This window comes from Chrysoperla carnea, chromosome 1, assembly GCF_905475395.1.
Source record: "Chrysoperla carnea chromosome 1, inChrCarn1.1, whole genome shotgun sequence".
NCBI lineage: Eukaryota > Metazoa > Arthropoda > Insecta > Neuroptera > Chrysopidae > Chrysoperla > Chrysoperla carnea.
In genome coordinates this window covers 125,052,460-125,080,441 of record NC_058337.1, presented here as the reverse complement: position 1 = coordinate 125,080,441, position 27,982 = coordinate 125,052,460, and the positions used below count along the sequence as shown (strand labels likewise).

Sequence of the window (27,982 nt, the reverse complement as noted above, 5' to 3'; positions counted from 1 at the left end):
GTATATAGGTATAATATAATTAAATCAACTAAATTAAACAAAAAAATATAATTTGCTAATTAAATTAACTAATTTATTATAATTAAATTATTGTAATAGACTACGAGCACGGAACAAATGTCTTCAATTATTTCCTATCGGGCGGTAGTTTGTAAAATGATTCAGAGAACTGTATCATTGTTTCGTGGGTGGGTTGAGCACCTTCGACGCACGTAGAAAAAAAATCATTTCCACCCGATTGAGAATTTATCAAATTGTAGCTGATGCCTTGAAAAGTGGGGCGCAAGAGTCAAATGGGAACATTTATCGCGAATGCACCAGTTGCTCAACCTACGGAACTACTGCTGACGTTCATGAGGCTTCATGATACAATTCTGTGAACAAATTACGAGTTATCGTCCGAGAGAGACCTAGTCATGAAAATCTGTTGTTGGCTCGTGGTCTATATCGTATTATTATAATTACAATTACAATAATGCAAATCACATTATGCGCTAATATTGTCTGAAATATTTAAAATAAAAAATAATATAAATAAATTAGTGACCTTGAATAGAGGATTTTATCAGTTTTGGATCTATCGATTTTTTTGGGCGCGATAGAATAGCGGACACTTGGTAAAGGCATGCATTTTCTTTCTCCACAAGTGAAGAGATTGACCATTCATATGATAATTATGGCCTACCAAATTTTCAAATCTAATCTAAACAAACTGTTTAGCTAAATAAGACTGTGATTTTATTTATACAATTTTAGGAAAAGTCGTACATTCAACTTTATAGATCTTATGATCAACGTTTGAAGACACCTTTGATTGTTGGCATCGATATTTAACAGAACTTCTGAAGTCCTATCCATGGTCACTTATGTTAAAATTTACAGCTTATGCCATAAAAAATGTCTTATAATTTCGTTTTAGTAATAAGTCAACAATAACGTTTTGGTTTTTATTTATTTTTTGTTTTCATTTGAAAATGAAATCTTCGTCAACAAGCAAAAAATTACAAAAATCAACACCTATATTTTAAACATTTAACTATTTTTATTTTATAATTGTTTTACAGGCCTTGTTTACGTAGGAATGTTTTTATTTTTTTTTTGAATTCAATTTTTTATTTATTTATAAATACATAACAACAATTATAGCATTTTGTTTCAAGTCAATAACTGCATTTTAATTATTACTTTATTCAATTTGTATAAATTTTCAATTCTAATAACTTATAGTATATTATTATTTTTCGTACTAATTTTTTTTATTTAAAATAAAGCTCAACATCTAATAATTTATATCATTATGATAAAAATTTCGATGTATAGAGAAAATGGATTAGTAACGTTCGCGTAATAAATTTGTCGTAAAAAATATCGCACGACAATTAGACAATCAATATTGCTTTAGATCAGGTGTGGCGAACCTTTATGTATCTACGTCCCGAATCAAGACTATATAACAATATCATTTAAAAAAATTGTACATATATTTTACCTGTGTAAAACAATTCCTATCCCTATTTCGAATATTATGGAAGGGGGATAACCGAGCGCAAGAGATGTGGAGGCTATAATGCGGTGGTTTTTACTTCTAAGCCCTGCGAAGCGGGCGAGTACCAAGCTAGTTTGAATAAAACCATTTTGTTTTGTCCACCATACTATTAGAGCCATAAGTTGTTACTGAAACAATTTTTTTCAAATCAATTTCTTTCTCAGCAAGCGATTAACAGCCGTACAAATATCTTTTCCCTTTGTAGGTAGTTGTTAGAAAAGGCGATATGGCAATTAATTCTTCCTTAATGACGTTTCATACGCAATATCGAGTAAAAACAGCTAAATGTGCAGGTTTAGTGACGTCAGTGCTTTCGTCAAGACATAGCTATATAAAAAGGGCAAAATTAATGTCAATTTTTTGTTGACCTTTTACATTTCCGGCCAGTTTTAAGATGTCTTATCTTTATTATCCAGATTTACTTCAAAAACTCCCCCTCTGTTTTACTATGCCGAACAATGACACTTGTAGGCGAGTAACTTGCCGCGCTCGTATGCCATTTTTTGAAACATATTTAATCATAGACGCTGACTGTTTATTTCTGTCTCTCTGGTTCGAAGTTCTACATATCATGCCATATTCCTTAGTCTACCAAGTTTGAAATTAGCAAATGTAGACCAAGATGTTACTATAATAACAAACGACCGCGTGAGCATAAGATTACTGGCGTTCGTTTGTAATATAGTACTTCATAGTGAAACTATGTGATCGGTGGCATGCTCAAAATATTGTGTCGCGTGCTATCAATAGCACGGGTGTCCTTAGTTGCCATCCCTACTCTAGTTGTTTCTGGGGTCTGTTTGGAAATTTCAGTTAAAATCATTTATTTGTTTTCCGTAACACTTGGGCATAAATTCGGGAGACTAATATCTTTTAAGCAGTGGAGGGATATATTTCAGTAATTTATAACAGATTCTTCGTGGAAGACAGTTTATTTTCGAAGTTTTTAAAAATTTCTGAACTTCAATGAGTATGTTTCTGGTGTTAAATAATATAACTCTCGGACTTTCTAACTAGGGAACCCTACTTCGTCCACATTTCTATACATCGATGATAAATAAATGACAGTACAACATAGATGTCACTAGAATATAACATATAAAATATTTTTTTCGTCTGTTTATTATTTAATTTATTTTTCAAAATGAATATTTGTTTTCTTGCAATGCAATGATTTTCTTTTTTATACACTAATTTTACAAAAACATTTCTACTTTCTAAAATCACTATAATTTTTGTATTTTTTTTTTCTTAACACATAGAATATAATGGATAACAATTGCATAGTATTTATAATAATATAACAGTTAACATGTTATTTTATTTTTCTTGTTAATAATAACATTTCCGTAACACTTCGTGGAACACTCTTTCGAAACAAATTGGAAACAAAATATATAGTAGAATTTACCATGCAATGAACGAACATTTCTTTTTTTTGTAAGATTAATTTCTTTATTGGTCCATTCTGTAAACAATACTTATTTCAAATGGAATGTAAAATTAATCAAATTTAGTGAATTTTCCGATTGAGCATTTTACAAGAGGCATTTAGCACATAAAAGATAACGTTCTAACAGTGAAATGTACTCGAATACCATTTAGCAGTTTGTGTTTTCAATGCAGCAAGAAGCTTGTTTTATTCCCTAACGGACACCAAAAGGCGTGCTTGGTTTGTTATCTTCAAAAGTCTAAGATTTTTTTTTATATTAGAGCCCCGTATTCTACAAAAATTGACTATCGTAATTTTTTGCCAGATAACGTTATTAATGACGTTGCATTTTTTACGATCATGAGTATCGATTTTACTTGAAAAAAGTACCAAGAATTTGTAATTTCTCGCTATCGAAATTTATTTCGAAATATCCTAGAGTTCTCATTTATTATCTTCGATAATATTTATATTCTCTGTCACTGTCTAGCTCTTACCGGGAGGAGGTGGGCTCACTTGAGCCAACCTTTCTTTGACGACCTCTGGGGCTTGTCCATTAACGTCAAAGCACTCCTGCTGTACTTAAATAACTCTAAATGATTCATGGAGAATGATCGGAGATGAGTCGATTCTTTTTCGGTGTCACAACGGATCCTTTGGTCTAAGTGTGCCCCAACCCAGAATAGCCACTCTAACCTAACCGAATTGTGTTGCATCAAAAGAGGCTTATTTTGAAGGAAGCAAAATAACTAGCAAATTGTATATTAATTCCTGGTACTTATTTGCTAGAAAATTGATGACGAGATTGAATCCATTCTAAGTTAGATCAATTTTCATTGTAGAAATGGGCTTTAGAATTATTTATTATTATATTTTCAAATTTTATACGGTTATATATGTTGTTATATCGGAAAATACACTGCCAATACAACTGATGTTGCCGAAGAAATATTCTGAAATTTGTACTAAAATTTATATTTTTTTTAACATTTTTCTCAACGGAAAATATTTTACTACATTTCCTTATCATCTACAAATAAGTTTATATGAATACTGTTTAGAATGTGTTCAAATTCTTTGAAAATTTCGTTGGATTGATATGAATTATTTAGAAAATAAATTTACCCATTTAAAAAAATAGAAAAAAATAAATTTAGTTTTTGGGCGAGTTTTTTTTTTTTATTTAAATACAATTCGAAACATTTTTAGACGAAAATACGCCAGAAAGAAAACGTAAACGAAGAGGATAAATTATTTATCATATATTTTGGACAATAAGTCGCACCCTAAATATTTCGAGACGATTTGTAAAAAAAGCTTACAGACTCTGTATAAAAAAAGTTCATCTTATTATCCGAAAAATACGATATAAAATTTTGGTTATTAAATTTCTTCACTAACTTCAACAAACGATTGAAAAAACATTTCCAAAAATTGTTTTTTGGCAGTCAATAGATATGATCGTTTCTTTTTTAAATAAAATTGTCATAGTAAAATAGAAAATAGCATTTAGACATCGAAAATGGTATTAATCAAATGTTTGAGATTCTTGCTGAACAAGTTTAAATCTTCGTGGACTTTTGACGCACATTGATCCATGATCGAATGGTACTCGTTCTGTGATTTGTAGATGTTTCTTAATATAACGTCCAATCAATGTTAATGGTCGTTGTTGCCAGTGCATTAGCACTTCTTTAGGTGAACAGACCTACAAAAAAATAATCAATTTTAAAAATATTTTCCCCAAAAAGTAAAACAGTAAAAAATGGATAATTTATCTTATATAGTGTGTCCCCGGATAGAGGTAACTATACTTGTAAATTTTCTTATTTTGCATTTTAAGAAAAAAAGTCATTCTTTATAAGAAGTTTTGCTTATTCTGAAAAGTATGTAGGTATATTTAAAAATTCTTAATAATACAGGATAGCCAAAAATTTGGAATCACTATTTTTATTTTTGGTAAACTACCCTTTTTTTTTATAAATTGGCGAAATGTTACTAAGAAAAGTTACTCGCAATTAAAAATTATGACTCTATACAAAATATCACGAAGATCCGTGAACTTTAATTATAGCATATATCATTTTTTATTTTAACAAAAGTTCTAATTATAAAAAAACGTCAGATAGAAAATAATAATAAATCAATGAACATGTACTATACGAGAGTGTAATTTTTTGTGGACTAGTTTAGAAAATTAAAAAGAAAATTTATTTTCTCGGATAAACATTCAATAAGAATGGAATTGTCAAAGTTGGAAAGATCTTCTTGATATTTTGTATCGAGTCATAATTGTTAATTTCGAGTAACTTTTTTTAGTAACATTTTGTCAACTTTTAAAAACGAAGGGTAGTTTACCAAAAAAAAAAAATAAAGTGATACCAAATTATTGGCTACCCTGTACATTATTAAGAAGTTTTAAATATTCCTACATACTTTTCATAATAAGCAAACTTCTTATAAAGAATGACTTTTTTTTCTTAAAATGCAAAATAAGAAAATTTACAAGTATAGTTAACTCTATCCGGGGACACACTGTATATTTAAAAAAGCAATTCTTGTATATATCAACATTCTCGGAAATGGCAGCAACGATCTTCATTAAATTTATTATACAGGGAGTTTCGGGGGCGAAAAATCGATCTAGCTAGGTTTAATTTTTAATACAATAAATTTTGCGACTTACTTGATCTCCTTTAAGACGATCAACAAGAGTTACGCAACAAATTGCTGATTTAATACCAGCATGATAAGTTAATGCTGCAAAAGCAGTTGCTTCCATTTCAATGTTCACAACTCCAGCAGCATGTAATTTATTTAAATATTCCATTTTATCCTCTTCGGTGTAATCACAGAAAGCACCATCCAATCGCCCTTGAGCTAAATGAAAACAAAACATATTCATTAAATTATTCTCAAGATTTTTTGGATAATACCGTGATATTATCGAAAAAATAAGTATCGTTTTTCCTAGGGTGGCAAAATTTCAGTGGAACAAGGTTGCATTCTAAGTCAGCGCTGGATTTATACCAGGCTCATTCAGGAATGGTGTCCAGGGCAGCAAAATTCGAAAAATATTTCTTCACGTTATCGAAAATGGTTTGAAAATCGTGTTGGAAACATTTTAAAATTCGGCGCTAATTGGAATTTTATAAATAAATTATACAGATGATAATGAGTTCTTACCTTCATAAAAATCATCAGTGGCCATTGTTTTACCAATTATTGTTGGATAAGGATCATCTGGACATGCTAAACTTTTTAATTCTTTAGATAATCGCTTATCTAATTTTGCTGGTCGATTAACTACCTTACCCAAGATTTTCTACAAATAAAATGTTATCATTTAAAATTTTTTTACATAAATAATTTCTAATCGTTAAATTGTTTACCTGTTCATAGACATTGTGTAACATAGGATCAACAGCTTCTTCAGTAATAACAACAGTACCAGGTTCGACTCCAATACCGCCACTTGTTCCTAATCTAATAAAAACGGGATCTTTACATTTAGCATGGTACATTAGTTTAATTACTTCATGTAAAAGAATTCCCAATGATGGAATACCCATTCCATGCTAAACAAAAATAATTTTAAATTAGAATTTTTTCACCAAATTAAAAATCTAGAGCCTCTCCCTAATGGAGACTCTTTGGTTAAGTGAAACTTCTTTGGTTATTCGTCTTATTTTATTTTACAATTAACAATTTTTACTTACACTAACTGCTAATACTGGACCCACTTTATACATAGAATAACGATACGAAAATTCCGTAATATCCATAAGTTGAGTACCGGATGGTAATTTATACCCAATTTCTTTCATTATGTATTTAGCGAATTGTTCCATACGTTTTGGCGTTCCACCCATACATACAAACTAAAAAAAAAGACAGTTTTGAATATAATAAACTAATTGTTTGAACGTCAAGTTTGTAGAAATACTAACTTTTACATCACCAAACATTTCGACAAGGTCATGCGATTCACTTCCCAATGCCAAATGATACAATATATCTTGATCCATTAATTCAATATTTGGATTACGTAATTTTACGGTCCCATCTGGATATCTATTCAAAAAAAAGGAAAGTTTTAATTTTTTGATAAGCAAAACTAAATAAAAAAAATGATTAGAAAAGAAATCCTCAAAATGAAATCAGATTTGGAGAAGGCTCTAAGAAAAAATGTAATTTAATGGAGACGAGTGCTCTTAGATATATGCGAGTGCGAGTTTAGGGTTCCGTATCTGCAAAATTTGTAGGAGAGGTATAAGGCAAACTATAGTCCCTCCATCTCTGAGTGAATTAAACAAGTTATCAGAAATCTCAGTCAGTAATATAGGTTTTTATGTATATGGATGTACACATTTATATGAATGTGTGGGTTAAAAATGAATATTTATATGTGTAAATACTTTTTGAGTATTTTAAAATGTGGTGAATAATTGATACAATTTATTTCTAATGCAATATATTTTAATTAAGTCAATAATTTAAAAATATAAATTCTAAAATATTAGCTGTCAAAACTTTGAACCCTTCAGGCCAGTTTGTTTTAAACGTATTTAAGGGGAAGATTTTCCAATATAAAAAAAACAACTGTTTTTTAAATCTTGTATAAACGGGATTGTTTCGAAAATAGTTTCGCGTCAATTTTTTATTGAGATAGTTAAATTTAAATGATGCAATAATCACAAGAATTATCGTATCAGAAATGTATAAAATTATCATGTGAATGCCGAATTGAAAAGAAGAGTAAATCAAATCCCTTAGAAAGAAAAATAAAGAAAAGAAAGTTTGGGTGGATAGACCACACCTTTAGAAGGCTCTGTAATACCATCAGCCGACAAGTTCTAGGCTGGGACCCGGGGACCCCAAGGAAGCAGAAAACGTGGAAGACTCTGGAAAACCTGAAGAGAAATGAAGCAATAGCCAAGAATCGAGTACGGTGGAAGACATTTGTCGCGGCTCTGTGTCCCCCAAGAAAATGTAGGAACTATTATATAATATATTTATATAATTATCTAATTCTATTCAAAATTTAAATATGTATTTTAAATTAAATAATGATTGCGATAAATCCTAGTTTTTGAAACTTATGAAAATGTAATGTAGAGGTATTAAAATTTAAAAAACATGCACTGTATTTTACGGTCAGCCCATATTTTATTCTTTTAAAAACATAAATTTCGAGTATAACAACACAATTCGGATTTTTGCAATCATTCTTTTCCAAAGTTTGAATAATTTAAAATTTAATTTTCCTTTAGAAAACTATTATCAGAATATTTTTAAATCTTAGTATACGATTTTATTTAAAATGCGCAAAACAATATATATAAGTATTCATATTATGATTGGCAGCTTTATTTATCGATTCAATGAGTTTTCCATTTTCTTTATAAATATTATGAAAAATATTTTCAATTTACTAGAATTATTTAACACTTCGTTAGAAGTAGATTGATTTTTATTTTATTAAAAATATTGTCAGTACCATATATTTTTGCTAAATAAATTATTAATAGACTAAAAAAACCACAAATTTTTAGCATTGAGGGTTAAAAAAAAGTCTAAATATGGTAATATTTATTTATTATGTTAATTAAATCCACACAAATCTTTAATCTTGTGTCATTACATGTTCTACCGAATACAAGTGTACCCAAAAGGCAATAATTATACTATTTAAAGAGGAATAATACGAAAAAATATTCCTTTTTTAGATTCTAAATATCCAAAGTAATAATTTTTTATTGATCATACGATTTTAGCTAATTCCAAACATATTTAATCAATGAAAACATTTTTATTACAAAAGTCATGGTCATTTATTATTTAATACCACTTATCAGTATAATTAATTATCATATAGGTAATTAAAAATTGTAAATAAAAAAAAAAACAATGGTAAATGATTAATTGTTATAATAATTTTTATCAATACAATATTAATCTTAGATTATAGATATTGAATACCTTGTTTCAGTCTCGTTATCTCCGTTTTCTTCATCTTCTGGATGATTATTCCCGTTATTAGAATTCAACAAAGACATTTTAAAACTTTTTTAAAAATTATTTTATAAAAAAAAACTTTGTTCACACAACAAACTTGAATAACTAAATGTCAGTTGATTTAATTAAATGATTATTATATATGTAATAATTTCTATGTATTGACTAAATAACATCACTTCTTGGTAATTGAACAAATATGTAAGTTTGCCGAGTTTGCTCTGTTATACTCTGGTGTCAATTATTATACTCGTGGTTTATAATCAACTACTTCTAACTGTTATAATTTTTTTTTTATTATATGATATGATTACATTTTTATTAATAAATTGTAATTAATAATGAGGAAGTATGCAGTAGTATTTAAAATGTTTGAATAAATTTTATTAACCAAATTCTGTTTACAATATTTCGAGTTTTATTGATAAAACGAAAACGAAATAGATGGCATTATACTCTTCTTCATCGTCTCTGCTGTACCGAGTATGTCATATAAACGTGGAAAAAATGTTTTTAACTAGGGTGGAATAATAAACATTTATTTCTTTTAGAATAAACTGGAAAGTATCCATATACAATTGATTTTTTCATAATATTGAATAATAACATCCCCCTTTATTTATAAATAGAAAGTGATACGATTTTTTAAATCCTGAGCATGGAGGTTAGAGAGAAGGAAAACGATCGCTACGCGCTAAAGCATTCCTGTTCAAGTTCCAATTCCATTACAAGTCCCTGAAAATTTGTAGAATTTATAGTTCATTTTTCAGCCACCAGCCGCGCTGTCGTCGGTAAGTAGTATCTGCTAAGTTAGCTGTTTATGAGTACAAGTAGATGAAGTTAGTACTATTCAAATTTATAAATTAGAATAGATAATTTTTAATTTATTCATTAGTAAATAATAATAATAATTAATAATAATTTCATTATTTGTTTTTTTTCCTTTGAATGATATTATATACACGTATATTAAACGTTGATAGATCATTTGAAATTAGCGCACAACAGCCCGCTTTTAATGAGACAACTTAGCGATCCCAGCGCCTCACTTATTTTATCCATATTTTGGGGACAATATTTTCTATAGCGATCGTTCTACTTCTTTGTAACCTCCATAATCCGGAGCCAGGCTATACTCTAAAAGCCAAGTTACTTTTCGTTGACAGTCGAGATATCAAAGACTCAAATCAAAGTTTTTATTAAAAGGCTTATTGTTCCAATTTGTTTGAAAAGTTGTTTTAGTGAAATAGACTGAACTATGTTTAGAAATCCAGAAAAAATAAAGTATTTGTTCCAAAATGTTAGTTTAAGTTATCATGTTTTTAAGATACCCGGTAAAAATGACATTTATTTAAACATAGCGGTATGTATGAAAATGAATGCGAAATATTGATAATATTTTACAAACCAAATTCAGGGAAATTGATTACATAATCTAAAATAAACATACATACATAATTTCTAGAATTATATAAAATTTAGGTCATATTTTGTGTGTTAGTAGTGTAGGTATTGTGATGATTGTCAGAGGTATACACCGACAAACGAATTTTAAGCAAGTCTAATTTAGAAATTTCTAAAGAAACAATAACCTCATATTTGGAACTACTCGGGGTTAAAGAGGAAATTTAAGGGCACTGATAGGAAAAACGCTCCCTATAGTTACGAGCGAAGTTTTACACTCCTTCAATAATGCTGGAAGCGTGTATTTATTGTACGGTTGTTATAGTATACCAAGGTCAGTTTTGCGATATTTCTAACTGCACTGACAGTTACTTCTTTCTTTTATAATCGAAACAAAGCAGTCTTTTTATAACAAGTTATCACGATATGTTGATAATATTGTTTTATGCTAGATTAACGATTTTTTAACAGTTAATCATAAATTTTAATTTAAAAATAATATAAAAAATTTTGTTTTTCATTTTTAATTTCCTAAAATAATTTTATCATTTTTTATGCCTTTAAATAAAAATAATAAAGTCTGACAAAAATAATGTAATAAAATTCAAAATTAACACTAATAAAAAATGTAATTCATATTAAATTGGAGGTTAAAATTAAATAATAAATACGTTTATGTTAATTTAAGAACAAACGGAAGTATTAAAGAGACTTTTTAGAATGTATAGACGTTCTGAAAAGTTTTCAGCCACGGTGTCACGGCTGTGAAAATAACAAATAATCTATTCTAAGTGTTGCAAAAAGAAATTTTGCTAGTTTTGGCACAGGGAAGTCAACGAAATTTTGTCTACTTTCCAATTTTTTTTGCAATAGGATATTCTACTATGTTTGAAAAAACTTCAAAATGTTGATTTTTTTAATAAAAAAGCACAAAAAAAATATATTTCGGCAAAATAAACACACTTTCTTGCCATAAAATTAAATTAAATCTTTTTTTATTCTGTCAAAAACGCTGGCAGCCATTTTGGTGACGTAATATTGGTAAAAACATTAAATACATATTACATATGTTAGATATTGTAAAAGTTGATGGTAACATACAACTATACATAACCTACAATTATATATATTTTTGCCTATATGACATGACATAAGATCATGGCGGCTCTTTTTTTAGGTCACGTGATATACATATTAAAAATTACGACTTTTAATTTTAATATAATAAAAACAATAATGTGCTTATATGACTTAAAATTAGAATATTTCTGCATAAATTTTTAATTTTTATCATAATTTATTTTTCACTACCGAAAGTACCATATTAAAATATATTCAGTTTTGATTTTATCAATGATTTTAAAAAATTACTTCGTCGAGGGATAAAAATGAGCCAAAACGATGCCTTTTACTTCTAAACCAATTTAATAATTTTTATGATCTCAAAAAATCCAAATATCCAAAATAAATATATTTTTGAAATGATTTAATTAATTTTATAAATTCGCATACTTTTATAGACAATATTTTATTTTGTTACACTTTGTGTAATTGTAATGCCCTTGGCTATATACATATGTTTGATCAATATGTACAGTTATGGTAATTACTTCATTATTTGCCAAATGGCTTTGTAATAAAACTATAAAAGTATTTTTAGAATCACATATATTATTTGTATATTGATACAAAAAAAAGTTTATACGTTTTTAAAAAATTTTATATGATTATTTAATGAATATAATTATTAGTTTTATTTCTAAATAATATTTTTATTATGAGCACAAAATTAATGAATATATCGACGTAAAACTATTTCCAATTGTCTTATTATTATCTTATTAAAAATAAGTAAAAATTTTAATTTCATGTTATTATGCTTGGATGAAAGTTGCTCAATTTAGTTTAGGAGATATGGGCACATAAATTAGAGATTTGAAAAAATTGGCGAATAAAATAAAATTTGAAAAAATTCTTGACAGAAAAAAACAAAACAAATATGAATACTATTTTGGAACTTGTAGGGTAGAGTAATTCGGGGGAATATGGCCAGGAATATTATTGGAATTTAATTTGAAACCCACTAATTTTGGGTCATTTTTTTCAGCTGAGATGTTGGTTTTTCGTTAGCTATCATTAATGTGCTTAATTCTGGGACCTGGACTCCACATTCTTGAAACCAATTAGAGCTAGGTTAATTTTGATCACAAATTTGAAAAGTATGACCCAAATTTAGTAGGATTACAAACATGGTTTATCAAAATTGGATAAAATTTGGATGTGATAGAGCAAAATTAAATTATTTGTATTCTGATGACGCCATAAACTTAAAAAATTCGATTTTTTTGATAACACAGGCAAATTTGATCCGATCTTATTGTAATTTTTTTTTGAAACCCACTAATTTTGGGTCATTCTTTTCAGCTGTGGTGTCAATTTTCTCTCTCCATCATTTAATTTAGAATTAGCATTTGAATGATATTATTTTTCATACATTATGGAGGATCGACGAAAGTAAGTTTGTTAATAAAGAAAATTGATGATGAAATAATGGTTGGGGTTTTATGACAATTTTTTTCCGTCACCTGCAATCTTATATGAACAGTCAAATAATAAAAGGTATGTATGGTATTTTCAAATATTAAATGTCCATAGCAATTTTCGTTGTTAATCATTACCAAGATACTTAAAGTTTGGTCATTCCGTCCAGAGTTGTTGCTAAACTCAAGTTAAGATCTAAGTTTACTATACATATATATTAACTTTAATTAAATTTTAAATTAAACTACTTATTAGGTTTTTATCTCAAAAAAACCTTGAAATTTTAAATGATTTAAAAGTTTAATGAAATATACAGAGTGTTTAAAAAATAAGCTGCAACATTTTTAGAACGTGTCTGTAGAATATGATACAATCCTTCAAAAGAAAAAAAAAAACATTGAATAATGAAAATTATGTAAGTATGTATTTAAAACAAAAATTTGTGATTAGAAACTGGCATTGCATTGTTTATGAGACGTATCATACCGTTTAAAAGGGGTATATTGCTAGTATATGCCATTTTATTAACTCCAGAACCAAAAAACAGGGGTGTTATAGGTTTGACCGTTATGTATGTGTGTGTCTGCCGGTCTGTCTGTGGGATCCTAGTGAAACATATGAACCGATTTTGCTTTTTTTTCGGTTCGTTTGAAAGGTTATTTAATGAAGAGTGTTCTTATCTATATTTCAAGTGCGAGTTTAAGGTTCCGTACCCGGAACAACTAGAAAATAGGCGCAATTTGAGCAAAAGGCTCAAAGGAAATAGGTAATTTAATGGAGACTGTTCTAAGAAATGTTTCAAGTGCGAGTTTAGGGTTTTGTACCCAAAAATTTTTCTGGGGTTTTTAAAATTTTGTAAATTTCACTTGTTTAAGGCTTTATTAGAAACCTATCCTGTGGTCGATTTCTACAAATCATTAATGAATATGGAGATCATTATTCAGCATTCCTATCCAAATATTGAATATTATCGACGTATTTTATATAGACACTCAATAACGATTTTTAGGAATTATATTCATTTTTTTCCACTACTTATTTTCCCAAAAACGGTTGACGCAACACAAAATGTCCAAAAAAGCTCAACTTACTTAAATTGGATTTTATATATTTAATTGACTCTCTATTTGTAGAAGAAATTCATTTTAAAGAATTTTATTGTTGTGGTTTACTTTTTTCGTATCTATAATTGTATTTTTATACCATGCATATATGTAATATGCAAGGTAGGTATACTAAGATTAGTCCCAAGTTTGTAACGCTTAAAAATATTAATGCTACGCACAAAATTTTGGTATAGGTGTTCATAAAATCACCTAATTAGTCCATTTCCGGATGTCCGTCCGTCCGTCTGTGGGCACGATAACTCAAAAACGAAAAACGATATCAAGCTGAAATTTGTACAGCGTAAATGAGCAACATAGGTCAATTGGGTCTTGACGTATGGGTCAGTAGGACCCATCTTGTAAGCCGTTAGAGATAGAACAAAAGTTTAAATATAATATATAATTAAAATGTTCCTTATAAAAGAATAAAAAACTTTTGTTTGAAACATTTTTTCGTAAACATAACTGTTTACCCGTGAGGGCGCAAATTAGGCGTAAATTGTATAGTATTATATAAATTGTATATGTATGTGCAATGTGATTAACACTATTTATACATGGTATTTCAACAATTAACTCAGTCAATTGTTTGTTTTCACTTGTTTTATTTAATGTGTTTATTTGCAGATTTAAAACGCAATTTTTTTATTTAAAAATAATGAATATTTTTTGTTTAAAATAAATAGAACATTACAAATATTTAGAACATTCGAATTATTCTTTATAAAATTTATCAATTTCGATTATGATAACATCGTAGTAAGTTCTACATTCAGGGCCGGATTTAAAATTTTGCCGCCCTTGGGCAGTCGAATAAATGCCGCCCCATCACTGAAATTTCTCTAAATGCCGCCCCATCACTAAATATAGAATAACTCAAAAACGTCGTTAATTTTTCAAAAAGAAAATCCGAATTAAAATTTTTAGATTCCAAAAAAAGAAAAAATCAAATATTACTATATCAAATCTTCAAGAAAATAAATTAATTCAATTATTTCGAAGATTAATTTTTACTTAAGGTGCCAAAATTATAATTTACCCACTTTCGATTTGACAAATAATGTATAAGTTGAATTTCTTAAATTATCCCCTAAATAATAAATGATTAATTGAAAGAATAAAAAATTCCTATAGAGAACTTTTGATGACTATAAAAGAAATTTTTTTCCACTTTCCAAATTTTGCCGCCCTAGAAAAATTTGCCGCCCTGGGCACTAGCCCCGAAAGCCCCTAGTGTAAATCCACCACTGTCTACATTATTTAATAATATATAATAAGGAAGAAACGTAATTTATTTAAAATTGAATGTTATTTTAATATTTTTCAAATAAATAAAATCGTTTTATCAATATAAAGTTTTTATTGAATTTTTAATAAAAAATTGTATTTTAAGTATGTACGAACAGGGCAAGATTGAGAATATACTTTTGTCATAAAGTTGTTCGATCAAATTATTGAGTTTAAAATCATATGCCAAAAAAAAAAAAAAAAAAAAAAAAAATTAAAATCATCAATCTGTACCTAATATAAATTATTGGTTTTTGATATGGTATCTATATGCAATATATAGTGTGTCGCATTTAAGATGAAGACACCCTCATATTTTCGTTATTGATAGGAATATCAATTTGAAATTCTGCACAGTCATAAAAAGTGATGGGTCATATTTTTAAAGATACTTAACCGAAATTAGAACTTTAAACTGAGCCTACTACAAATTGACAAATATGGCCAATTCTTAATATTTTGCCTAGCGTTAGAGATGGTTAGAGATATCGAAAAAAAACTGTTAGAAAAAGTTGTTTAGAATATTTTTTATACCCATATACCGATTTTTATGACAAAATTAGTATTTTTAATTTTTTGCATTATTTTGATCTCTACTGAAAATTATTACAAATTTATTGAAATGTTTGAATACATAATACTATTAAATTATCAATTTGTCCAGTTTTTACATTTCATAGCAATAATATGTATTCCGGGACAGATTAGTAGTTTTTATGCTGTTTTTAGCTTGATTTTGTTTTGTTTTTTTCTTAATATCACCACTTTCAACAATTTCCGGAATATCGTAAAATTGAGATTTTAGGGAAAAATGTAATTATATAAAAAAAAAAATAAATTAGGTCTTGTATTGGTTAATATAACCTAAACAAAAATTCATTGTAAGCATGCTTTGAAAAATTCTGGAAGAAGTGGTAAGTTTTCGAGGGTAGAATTTGTTTAGGTTGGCCAAATTTTATTCGTTGTTACAGTAGACCACGGCTCAACTTTTGCTGCCAGACGATTTATTTTATCTTCAATTCAAATTTCGCTCCTAAAAATGGGCATAGCTTCTTATAAAAAAATACTTTCAATCATGAGTGATTTTTTTCGATTTTTACTACTATACTTATAGTCCGGTATCGTGCTCACACATCCTTTAACGAAATTTCTATTTATTATGATGCAATTTGTGTATAAAAATAACACAGTGATAATAGCCCTTGAACACTTATCATCACTCGTATGACGTTGGTAAGCAAAGAAAATAAATAACTGTCAATAATAAAAATAGCTAAAAACAGCAAACAGCTGATATTGTCAAGGACTAATATTAATAATGTTCTAAATATCGTTTGAATTTCTCGAAATTATGGAAAAATTGAAAACTAAAATTCTGGGAAAATTAATACTCCAATTGAGTCTGTAGATCTTAGACCATTAAGTACATAGACTGAGCATCGTCTATCTTTTCGTACAATGAGAGGTGTGCCAACAACTGAGGTAATTGCTTGGGTCAGTTAGGGACATTTATCAAAAGAATATACATTCAATCTACAAATTTTCATATCACAGTGTTTTACATAAAACATCGTGCTATGTATGTAAAATGTTAAAAAAATGACGTATGTCATAATGAAGTATGACAACAACACTTTGTTTTAACATTTCCACATCGCTGCCATGATTTATTTGACCCAAGCAATTACCTCCGATGTTGGCACACTTTAAATCGTTTGATGCTCAGTCCATGCATGTAATAAGTCTAAGGTTTTTTGTCGACAGAGACATGTGACACACTCGTGAAGCATAACAATATGTAAACGATTGAACTGTACCTATCATGTCAAAGTTGATATAATTAAGCTTTTTTCTAGTTAATCATGATACTGTGAAAGCATTGGAAAAAAATAAAAGATTTAAATTTTCCACAAAAAAAATTTAATAATTTTTCAAACCCAAACCAAAAAGATTTGCTGTGTATACCCTGTATATATATGAAAAATATATCAAGGTATAATAATTTTAGTCTCACGTTTGTAAAGCTTAAAAATATTGATGATACGAACAAAATTTTGATATAGTAGTTCATAAAATCACTTAATTAGTCCATTTCCGTACATTCGTCCGTCCGTGGACACGATAACTCAGAAAACGAAAAGAGATATCAAGCTGAAATTTTTATAGCGTGGCCAGGATGTAAAAAGTGAGTTTGAGTTCGTAAATGAGCAACTTGGGATCAATTGGGTCTTGAATTTTGTCAAGCGATGTTAATAATTTAATACGTGTATTTTATTTTTTTTTAAATTTCTCATCGAATTCTCCCTACGAAAATAAAGAGCGTGTGAAGCTTTAAAAACTGATCAACCCGGCATATATTTTCTCATATTTTATTTCGAATATTAAAAACTCAATGGCGTGACAGATGGTTTACCGTATATTGCGAAAATTCAAAAAAAAATTTATCAAATCTAATTTACTATAAATTGAAATTACAGACATACAGATTAAATGAATTTTTTTAATGACGCCTGTATCAGTGGGGTTTTCATGAATTTAAATTAACTACATATTGAATATAGTATTCGTAATCGATATTTTTTTTATCGATAGGTTGCATCAGTAACTATTTCTCTACAGTTAACGAAGGTCATGGAATTTTAATATGATATTTTTAATATCCGAAAATATAAACTTATGTACTGTGTCGAAGTGTCGAAGGTCAACAGTCAGACAGGCTTTGGAGCCTGTTGTAAATCCTTTTTAATGTATACCTATGTTTAGGCATCTCCAGCCGACTCTTGTAGCTTTAATGATACACTTCCAGGCTTGTAGAGTAGTATACTGGACGAAACGGTGTTAAAAAATACGTGACGGTTGATTTCAAAAATTTTGAGAGGTTTCCGAAGGGTTTTAAGGCTTTGCAAACGTGTATGCTAGAGTTTTTAAAATCTATATATGGAATTTTAACGCTAAGACGTCAGCGCCACCTTTTCATTGAATGAAAAGGTAAAAGATGCCTATTTCATTTAAAATTTTAATGTGCTGTGCATTTTTTGCTCTTCTTATAGTTTTTTTAATTGCGACGGTTTTTCTTGTGCTTTATATAAACTTTGTGTTCTTATATAAATTTTCAAATGTTTAACTAGGGGGAAATATGACCTAATGATGGGAGCTTTCCTGCTTAGAAGTTTTTTTTTCCAATGTATTCAAATTAAATAACTGAGCATCTGCCTGTATATATTTTTAATTTAAATTACTATTTATAATTACTATTTCGATATTGAACTTAATTGATTGGCGTTTTTTTTTCGAATAGAGTGGGGAAAAAATGCCGATAATAATTTATAATTACTACATATTTCGTTATCAAATTTTTAAAAATATTGATAATGTAATTAATTATATTAGTTGTAAAATGAGAAAACTATTAGTATTATATAATTGTCAAATAAGTCCTCTGTTAAGTAAGTTTTTTTGTTTGCTTTAATAAAAGCTCCTTCAATAGAGAAACAAACAATCGAGAAAAATTACTTTTACTATAAAAACAATCAAGATAATAGCTAACAAAAATTCGTACGAAAAGGGCTTTGGAGAAATGAATAAAAATGTTCATGGGATCTCTACTCTGGTTGGCTGATAAGTCCCCGGTCTGACACATAGATGGCGTCGCTAGTATTAAATGCATATTATTTTTATATAGTACCAACCTTCAAATGATTCGTGTCAAAATTTGACGTCTGTAAGTCAATTAGTTTGTGAGATAGAGCGTCTTTTGTGAAGCAACTTGTGTTATTGTGAAAAAAATGGAAAAAATGGAATTTCGTGTTTTGATAAAATACTGTTTTCTGAAGGGAAAAAATACAGAGTCCGGAAACTCATTATCAAGCCAAGTTTTTGCTTCCACTGTATTTTTTCCCTTCAGAAAACAGTATTTTATCAAAACACGAAATTCCTTTTTTTCCATTTTTTTCACAATAACACAAGTTGCTTCACAAAAGACGCTCTATCTCACAAACTAATTGACTTACAGACGTCAAATTTTGACACGAATCATTTGAAGGTTGGTACTATATAAAAATAATATGCATTTAATACTAGCGACGCCATCTATGTGTCAGACCGGGGACTTATCAGCCAACCTATTATTATATTATTTGAAAAGCCATTAGATGTATATTAAAGCACATATAGTTTAACTTAACTGATTTGATCTTTTAATTCTGCAATAAAATACCTTATATTTAGCAAAATTATAAATTTGAATCAATAAAATTGTACTACTAGGCTCGATGATCTCTCTAAAATAATCCGAGTTATAATGAATATAAATGGTGGAAGCGCAATTAAATTGTACAATATATGCGTTCTTAATATCCACAAAGGATTTATTTGCGCCTCCATCATTTGTATTATTTTTATTTATTAAAAATGATACAATTTCAGTTTCCTATGTTTGCAACTCTGTAAATTAGAATGTTGAGAATACTTTTGCTTGTTTCAAACGTCAAATGTTAGTTTAGCTAACGCTCAAATTGTTCACTTATTGTACAGAAATAACAATTCTGTAAGACCTGTGTAAAGACCTAGTGAGTAAACAATTCGCATCATTGTGAAAAAGTTCGAGGAAACTGTAGGTTAGAAATGAAGATATAGTAAGGCTTGTGTAACATCATAGCGTGCGTTGAACCAAGAATATGCCATTGAATTTCTTTTCGTGGGCTTTAATTTCGTCTTAAGAGTCACGTTTATATCAACAAACCAAAAAGCTAACATCTCCCAAGTTAAAGCCGAAATAACCCAACAAAATCTGCTAAAAGTGATAGAAAATCACTTTGAACGAATAAACTTCTATAGAATCGGAAGCGGCCATTTGGCTGATATAATTTCTCTTATTAGATGGAATATACTTAATCTTATATATTATTTATCTAGCCTGCTTTTCTCCTGGCCACGTGAGATGTTCTTTTCTCCTTGAAAAAATTCCATTCATTTTAAAGCTTATCGTACTAGCTAACAAAGAAAAAATTTTTAATTATGTAATTTGTATATCCTATCTGTAATCAAATTGCCTATCAATAAAAAAAGTAAAGTTAGGAAAGTCAATTTGGATCACCTTTATTATTTTTATATTTAAGGATGTACGAGCGCCAGGACAATTTTGGATAAAAGGCTTCGATATTTCGAAAACCAAGGCAGATATCGAAAAAATTTATTCCTATTTTTGGTCTACATTCATGAAGTTATAACAAAATTCATCATCAAAGTTGAAATTAAGGTACAAATAATTTCAACCACAAGTCTAAACTTGCCTTGGCGATCGTATTACCTTAAAGTATATATATTTTTGAATCCTTAATTGGGGGGTCAAAAAAATGTATTTTTTTCAAAAGATTAATAAACTTATAAGACAGAATATATATAGTTGACATTTCAACAGGTTGTTTCAACGTCTCGTAACAATAATATTGATATAATGTCATATAGTTTTGTGATGATAAATTTAATTAGATTACATTAAAACGTTTAATTTTGTAACTGATACCCTTATGACCTAATTATTGTCGAGTTGTGTAGACAGTGCTGAGAGTTATGTGATCGTTTTGTTTTAATATGCTGGTTGACAATATTATTTATTGAGACAAAACAGATAACTTGTTGAAAAATGTAGGCTAATCTTTTCTTGGTCTAATTATTATAAGCTTTCTGGTATTTGATTGCATGCATTAGTCTAGTCAACAAGCTTAAATTGGTGAAATATAGAAATACTGGTTGTAAAAATATGTGTGATAGCTCGTTGAATTCGAAATGATGTCTAGAAAAATATGCCAAAAGCATTTTTCTGCGAAAAACTAATATTTTTAACTAGAGTGATACCCAACCACTTCGCTGGGTTTAAAAGTAAAGATTGATAAAGATTGCTCTCGCTTATCCCCTTTCTATAACATTCGAAATAATGGCAAGGATTGTTTTACACAGGTAAAATATATGCATGGTTTTCTATTTTTTTTTTATGTATAATAGTCGTAATTATTCATTGAGTACCTATATCAGAAAAGATGGCCTTTAAATATTTTATATTGACTATTTTTACAGATATCTTTTTTTTTAAATGAATTTTAAAATTTTTTTTAATTAATATATCTTTATAAATTATATCTCATGTGTTATTCTGAAGTATGACCTATAATGCAGTACAGTTTCAATGAAAACCTTTAGCTAGTTTTAGCGTTAAAGCGTAACAAACAAACAAACAAAAAAACATGCTTACTTTCGCATTTATAATATATAGAGATGATTTAGAAATGGTATTTTTGGAATTGGAGGATCTTTACATTTAAAGATCCAATGAAATCATATCATCGAAGTTTCGGGTGGAAACGTTTACATAGGTACTTTTAGTAACTATTAACTACGTATTTAGAAAATGAAAATCGAAGTTCATGCTTAATGGGATAAAAAAGAGATTAAAAACGAATATTTTTTAATCAACTTTTTAAATATGTGTGATTCATTCAAATGGATAAATTGATAAAACGTATTATTTCACAATATTTAATAAAGGTATATAGATTTTCTAAAAGTAAATATTTCAACCATCACATCAGAGTCTGATGGGTGGGTGTGTGGGTATGTTTGTTTGGTGTGGTGAATTACCTTTTTCATAATATGTTTTCAATATTTTACTTGGGAGCTTAGTTCAAAAACAAAAGCTCAAATTTTTAAGTTGTATACTTTTGTACACTTAAAGTACATGCTTTTACGTTCCAAGGTTACACGGTAAGAAATGCAATTGAATTGCTGGAAACATAAGAAAAATCGGAAAACTTCAACCTTTTCATTGCAAACCCCCGAAAAATCGGAAAAACTCTCACAAAATTACGTTTTTCTGTACTCTACATATTATAAAGATGGATTTCCAGTCGATTTTCACCAATCAAATGGAAATAAAATCAAATTCATAGAAAAATTTTTTCTGCTTTACAAGCTAGAAAGATGTGGTTTATTGTTTTTCTCATATATTGGTTTTTCTGTGATGGGAAGCCAAGCCGAAAGCCACCCCTCGTGGCTTTCGTCAGGGGTACATCTCTTTTAGATGTACTACTCATCTGCACACACAGTATAGCAAGTATCTCATCTCAGCAATAGGTAAAATGAACAACGTTGTCGCTTGTACAATTTAATTATAAATTAGACTAAATATTCGTTAAAAAAATCATCTTTGTTTATTGTTTTTTCGAAAACTAAACGGTCAATTACATCATATTTTGGCTCAAAACGTTCCCTATATGTTTATTTACATATATCTATTTTTGTTTGCAAAGTTACTTTCTGTGGTAAAAACGAGAAATTTTAATGTTCAAAAATGTCTCCTAAATAGTATGAATTGCTATCCTTTACGTATTTAACATCGATAACTTTGAAAATTTATAGCAACTAACAGAGACGGTCAAAGCTTCTACAATTTTTCTTACAATATCATGCCGTTGAAGACTTCTCCCTTACACAATTTCATGCAAAACTACTTTTAGTCGTAGTAGGTGGTTAGAAATACCTTAAAAGTAAACTAAAGACATGTACTAACTTGGAATGTACAAAAGAACAATCCGTGCGGAAAATTTTGAGGTTTTATATAAAAGGTTAGTTACATATGTAACTAACCTCTTAAGTATTTTGTTTAAGTTATATACCTCGCTATACTTCACATAAAACTTCACACAAACAAAATACAAATAAATGTACAACTACTATACGATATATAAGACTACACAAAGGTTTTGTACGTGACTACATTTTCATATTACGTTGTAATGCATCCGTTACCGTTTTCATCCGAGTATCTCAACAATGATTTTTTATTTCTTTTAATATACTCTAGAAAATAGTTCTGTATAGATATATACAGGGTGGATCATTTTAATCGGTTATGGTTAATAGCTCGTTTTGTAACTAACCAATCAACAAGTGAAATTTACAAAATTTAAAAAACCCTCGAAGAAATCGATTTAATTCTTGTAAACTGATTTTGGAAACTTAGCTATAAAATAAGTCTCTCAAATCTCTCTCAAATCAAGTCGGTTCGCCCATTTAGGGGCTACGATACCACTGAGAAACACACAGACGCACAGATAAACACTTTAAACTTAGAACACTCCTTCTTAAATCAATATCAAAGTGATGGTCAAGAACATCAGATGAGATGAAAAGGATACTTTTGTGAGCTATCATTTTTCTATCTTAAACAACTATACTTCCCCTTTGTCCATTACTTTGACCTGAGTTCCAAGGTCATTTGACCTAGTGCCAAGGTCATTCGACCTAGATCTTATCTTTTATTTTTTGGTTTGATTTACTACAAAACGAGTTATTAGCCATAATATATTAAAATGGAGCACTCTGTATATATGTTATGTATATTGAATGAATTGTAAATTTGTTCTAGGGAACATTGATATACAATATTGTTGAACATTTGAAGATATTGGTATACCTAGATTAAATTAGATTTTTTAGGGTTCCTTATTTCAATATGCGAAAAATATTTGAGAACAAATAAATAGCAATAGACAAAGAATTTAAGTTATTTTACAAATAACTACTAATTTTCAAATGTAGCCGCCTATGGACTTTTTGTAGCAGTTTATTCGTTTGAGGTAATTTTCTATGATTTATCGCAAATTTCGAGGAGCTATGTCGGCAATAAATTAGTGGATGCTAGCTTTTAGGAGCTCCAATGTTGCAGGCTTGTTAATTTTGACGCGACTCTTATAGGTCAATCAAATTAAACATTGAATGTTGCATCAAATCAGATATTTTTGTTTCTTTGATATGTTGTTTGCAATGTAGAGGCCGAAGTTTTCGACCTCGGCAGGCGACCAAATCATGCCGAAGAATAAAAAAAATTTCTCGAAAATTTTGACCTTACTTCAGTTTTTGCCCATTTTGAACCGAAAGGACTGGTTTCTCTTAAAAGATTGTAGTATTTATTTTTAAAGATTAAATTTTTTAATAATTTGAGATAAAACCGGTTTTTATAGAACCAACAGTTTCGGAGATACAGCTTTTTCAAAGTTTGCCTATTTTTGTCAAGTTATACGATTTTACGCAAAATTTCATCTTGTAAACCGTTAGAGATGGAACAAAAGTTTAAATGAAAAAAATGTTTCTTATAAAAAAATTAACCACTTTTGTTTGGAACAGTTTTTCGTAAACGCAAATATTATAAATATTACCACTAACGGCGCTGAATTCGTTTCTGCATGCAAAGAATATGGCTGTAATTTACATAGCTACACTGTAGTTCCCTATATACAGAATGTTCGACTTACATTTAGGCATATAAATATGACGAGTATGACAGAATACATACGTTAAGCAATGCACTAAGTGGGAGGTATTATATACATGTGTAGCAGCTTCGATATGCGTTGAGATAGTTGTAAGACGCTTGGAGAGTGGGAGTTTCTTAGTTGAATAGATGAACCACAACAGATAAGCCACAAGTCACTTTTGCAATTTCATATAATACCTATAATACCTCTTACTTCGATGCATTGCTTAACGCATGTTATCTGTCATACTCGTAATATTTATATGAATAGATGTAAATCGAACATTCTGTATATATGCTACTAGCTGTGAACTACCCGCTTTGCTGGGCAACATCCCCACTTGCACCCCTCCCTCCACATTTCCTTGCGTGGGATAACAGTTTTGTAATGTACACGTCATGCTTTTTTATTTGATACCCCACTTAGGTATATTTGTAAATATTCGATAATTCCTTCCCACTTTCTCGCTACACCTTTCTACCCTCCGAACGTTAAAAGTAGATAAAAACAATAGATCTTTGAAGCTGGTTGTATATCGTGTCAATATTTGAGCTTAATCGATGCACAACTTTTTTAGTTTTTGAAGCATATCCCTTTCAACCCCTATTTCAACCCCTTACTCTACTATATTATGGATGTATTATACATAAAAACCTTCCTCTTGAATCACTCTATCTATTAAAAAAAAACCGCATCAAAATCCGTTGCGTAGTTTCAAAGATTTAAGCATACAAAGGGACATAGGGACATAGGGACAGAGAAAGCGACTTTGTTTTATACTATGTATGATAGATATTCTAGGGCGTTACCACAAAATTTTTTACATTCTTTAATCTCATCTGAATTTAAGAAACAAATATTTCTTGGTTTTTTTGGTTTAACCATGAAAAATGTGTTATTTTCGAATTGCAAAAATGACATGAAATGACTTTTAAATTCAGTAGTTTTCGGAGATAATAAAACCTTTTCCCAAAACATATATAAAAATCGATTGGACAACTTTCACAAACTTTTGTTGAAAGTATTTGTTTGCAAAACTTTGTTTACTACAAAAATATAAAAGTTTAAATTTAAACTCGTGCCATGCTTAATCTTCTCTATGCCAATCATATAAAAAAAAAAGTTGTTTATAAATGAGAATAAATTTAAAACTTTTTTTTTCGGATAGTTGAATTCATTACGTAGAAGGGACTTTTCTTTCTATTATACAGGGAGACTGAAATCAAAGTATATACAGGGTGAGTCAAGTTTTAGGTTGTAGTCGTATTACACTATTAAACAGATCAATCACAAAATTTGACAAAAGCCAAACCGTGGACGAAAATCAGACTAAGAAAGCATCTTTTACCGTGAAAATAGACAATTATCAAAGAAATATCTCTATATAGCAATTTCTGTAATTGCTTAAATTTCGTAAGGCTTTAATAGGCAGGTACTGTGGTCCATTCAAGCATTTCTACCTTAGATGAAGAAGTCTTTGTGAAAAATGATTTTAGGAATTACGATGCTCTCTATTAAATCTGGGCGAAATAGAACTCAAATTACTTATCCCTTTGCAATGAGATATGAGAAATAACAGTATTTGCATTACTTTGCCTTGTTTCTTAAATCCATTTTAGAATCTGGATTATGAATTTGATACTTCATAGGTATAATTTCAGTTTGAGCAACTCTTAAGTAAGTTCTTTAAATAAAATTCACTTAGTTTACACAACTCCTGTGGTACGGATTCTCTTCAAATTTACCAAGCTTTTATCGTCTACATAAAATGAAATTTTAAAAAACTCCAAAAGATTCGATCATTTTGATACTCATTTTCTTTTTAACCCCTGATTAACAAAAAAGGGGTGTTAAAAGTTTAACGTATCTGTATCTCTGTGTAACTGTGTGTCTGTCTGTGGCATCATAGATTCTTAGCGGATGAATCTATTTTGTTCGTTTAAAAGGTAATTTGATCGAGAGTGTTCTTAGCTATGTTTCAAGTTCGAGTTTAGGGCTCCGTACCCGATTACAATTAGAAAAGAGGTGATGATATTCAAATGGATGACCTTTCAAACAAAACAAAAAAAAATCAAAATCGGTTCATTCGTTTGTAAGCTACGATGCCACAAACTAATCGATCACACTTGATTTTATGTCATCGTAGCTCCTAAACGGATGAACTGATTTTGATTTTTTTTTGTGTTTGAAAGGTAATTTTATCTAGAGATCTAGAGTGTTCTTAGCTATAGCTATGTTTAAATTCGAGCTTAGGGTTCCGTACCCGTCAACTAGAAAAGAGTCGGTGATCTTCAAACATATGAGCAAATATTTTTGTAACATTAAACAATCTCGATTAAATCACCTTTGAAACAAAACAAACAAAAAAAATCAAAATCGGGTCATCCATTTAGAATCAACAATGTCAAAAGCTAATCGATCAGGGCTTATTTGTGTAGTGAGTTTCTTTAAATTCTCAATTAAAATTATAAAAATTTTTAGTTTAGTTAAAAATACAAATAGCTTTGAATGAAAATAGATTAATTAAAATTATAATAAATTAAAATTTTGATTTATTCAAAAATTGAAATAAAAAATATTTATTTATCAACTTTTTAAATAAATAATAAAAAAAATTAATCAAAAACTTTGTTCGTATCTCTAGATAAACAAATAATCAAAGGGTTCGGATATTCCTAACATAAACGCATTCTAATCAATGTTTATTAAAGCCTTTAATCGCCCTAAAACAAACATTACAGTTTTACTCAACTCAACAGCACCTTAAAATTAATATCAATTGTCATAAATGATATTAAATCAGATTCTATTTTTAAAATCACTTAATAAATCAGGGGAAACCCAATAATTATTGAGGGGAAACCCTGAAAATATGAATCAGAAAATATTAATTCTGAAACCTGTTGAAAACAATATAAATTTTTTACAGTAAAACTGTCTACCATTTCTAGTCTCCATTAAATATTCAAAGAAAAAAACGATTAAAAAAAAAGAGGAATTTTTCTAATCAATACTTGAATTAATTTTAGAAATAAATAAAAAAAAATAAACAAATTTTTGTACAATAAATTTTAAACTTACTCGTCAAGTTCTTCATCAGATAACGATCCCATGATGAAAATTGGTTTTTTTCCTGTATTTTCTTCCGCTATTTTGGATAATTTAAATTTTTCCTCTAAAAACCAAGAATAGAAAAATTTTCTATAATCAAACTTCACTATTTAAAAGCACGTATAACTATGTAGTTTAAATACAGTTAAGTCTTATATGGATGTCTACAAAAGAATATATTGTATGAATTTTCATACAGGGTTGGTGAGAGAGTGGGGTGTTTTTC

General features: G+C 28.8%; 1 protein-coding gene across 3 annotated transcripts; it reads right to left on the bottom strand.

Moving 5' to 3' along the window:
- Nucleotides 1-51: 51 nt before the first annotated feature.
- LOC123306161 (uridine phosphorylase 1) lies at nt 52-27,864 on the bottom strand. 3 transcript variants are annotated; one of them, XM_044888061.1, is made up of 7 exons: nt 27,727-27,864; nt 6,929-7,052; nt 6,698-6,859; nt 6,371-6,556; nt 6,165-6,303; nt 5,665-5,858; nt 52-4,686 (listed from the first exon to the last, which is right to left on the bottom strand). In XM_044888061.1, the coding sequence occupies exons 1-7, from the start codon at nt 27,756-27,758 to the stop codon at nt 4,507-4,509; spliced, it is 1,017 nt and encodes a 338-aa protein (XP_044743996.1). In that variant the 5' UTR covers nt 27,759-27,864; the 3' UTR covers nt 52-4,506. The 3 variants fall into 3 exon arrangements, with proteins under 3 accessions (XP_044743996.1, XP_044743995.1, XP_044743994.1); XM_044888060.1 differs by lacking the exon at nt 27,727-27,864 and adding an exon at nt 8,990-9,235 and having other exon boundaries at nt 6,929-7,060; XM_044888059.1 differs by lacking the exon at nt 27,727-27,864 and adding an exon at nt 8,961-9,234.
- Between the last annotated feature and the right edge of the window lie 118 nt (nt 27,865-27,982).

Bases quoted from the DNA above. Each gene is read 5' to 3' on its own strand.
- LOC123306161 (XM_044888059.1), bottom strand. From the start codon at position 9,037: ATGTCTTTGTTGAATTCTAATAACGGGAATAATCATCCAGAAGATGAA. The intron at 7,053-8,960 runs GTATTCAATATC...TTTTTTGAATAG, and splicing joins GATAACGAGACTGAAACAAG to ATATCCAGATGGGACCGTAA. The intron at 6,860-6,928 runs GTTAGTATTTCT...CTTTTTTTTTAG, and splicing joins AAATGTTTGGTGATGTAAAA to TTTGTATGTATGGGTGGAAC.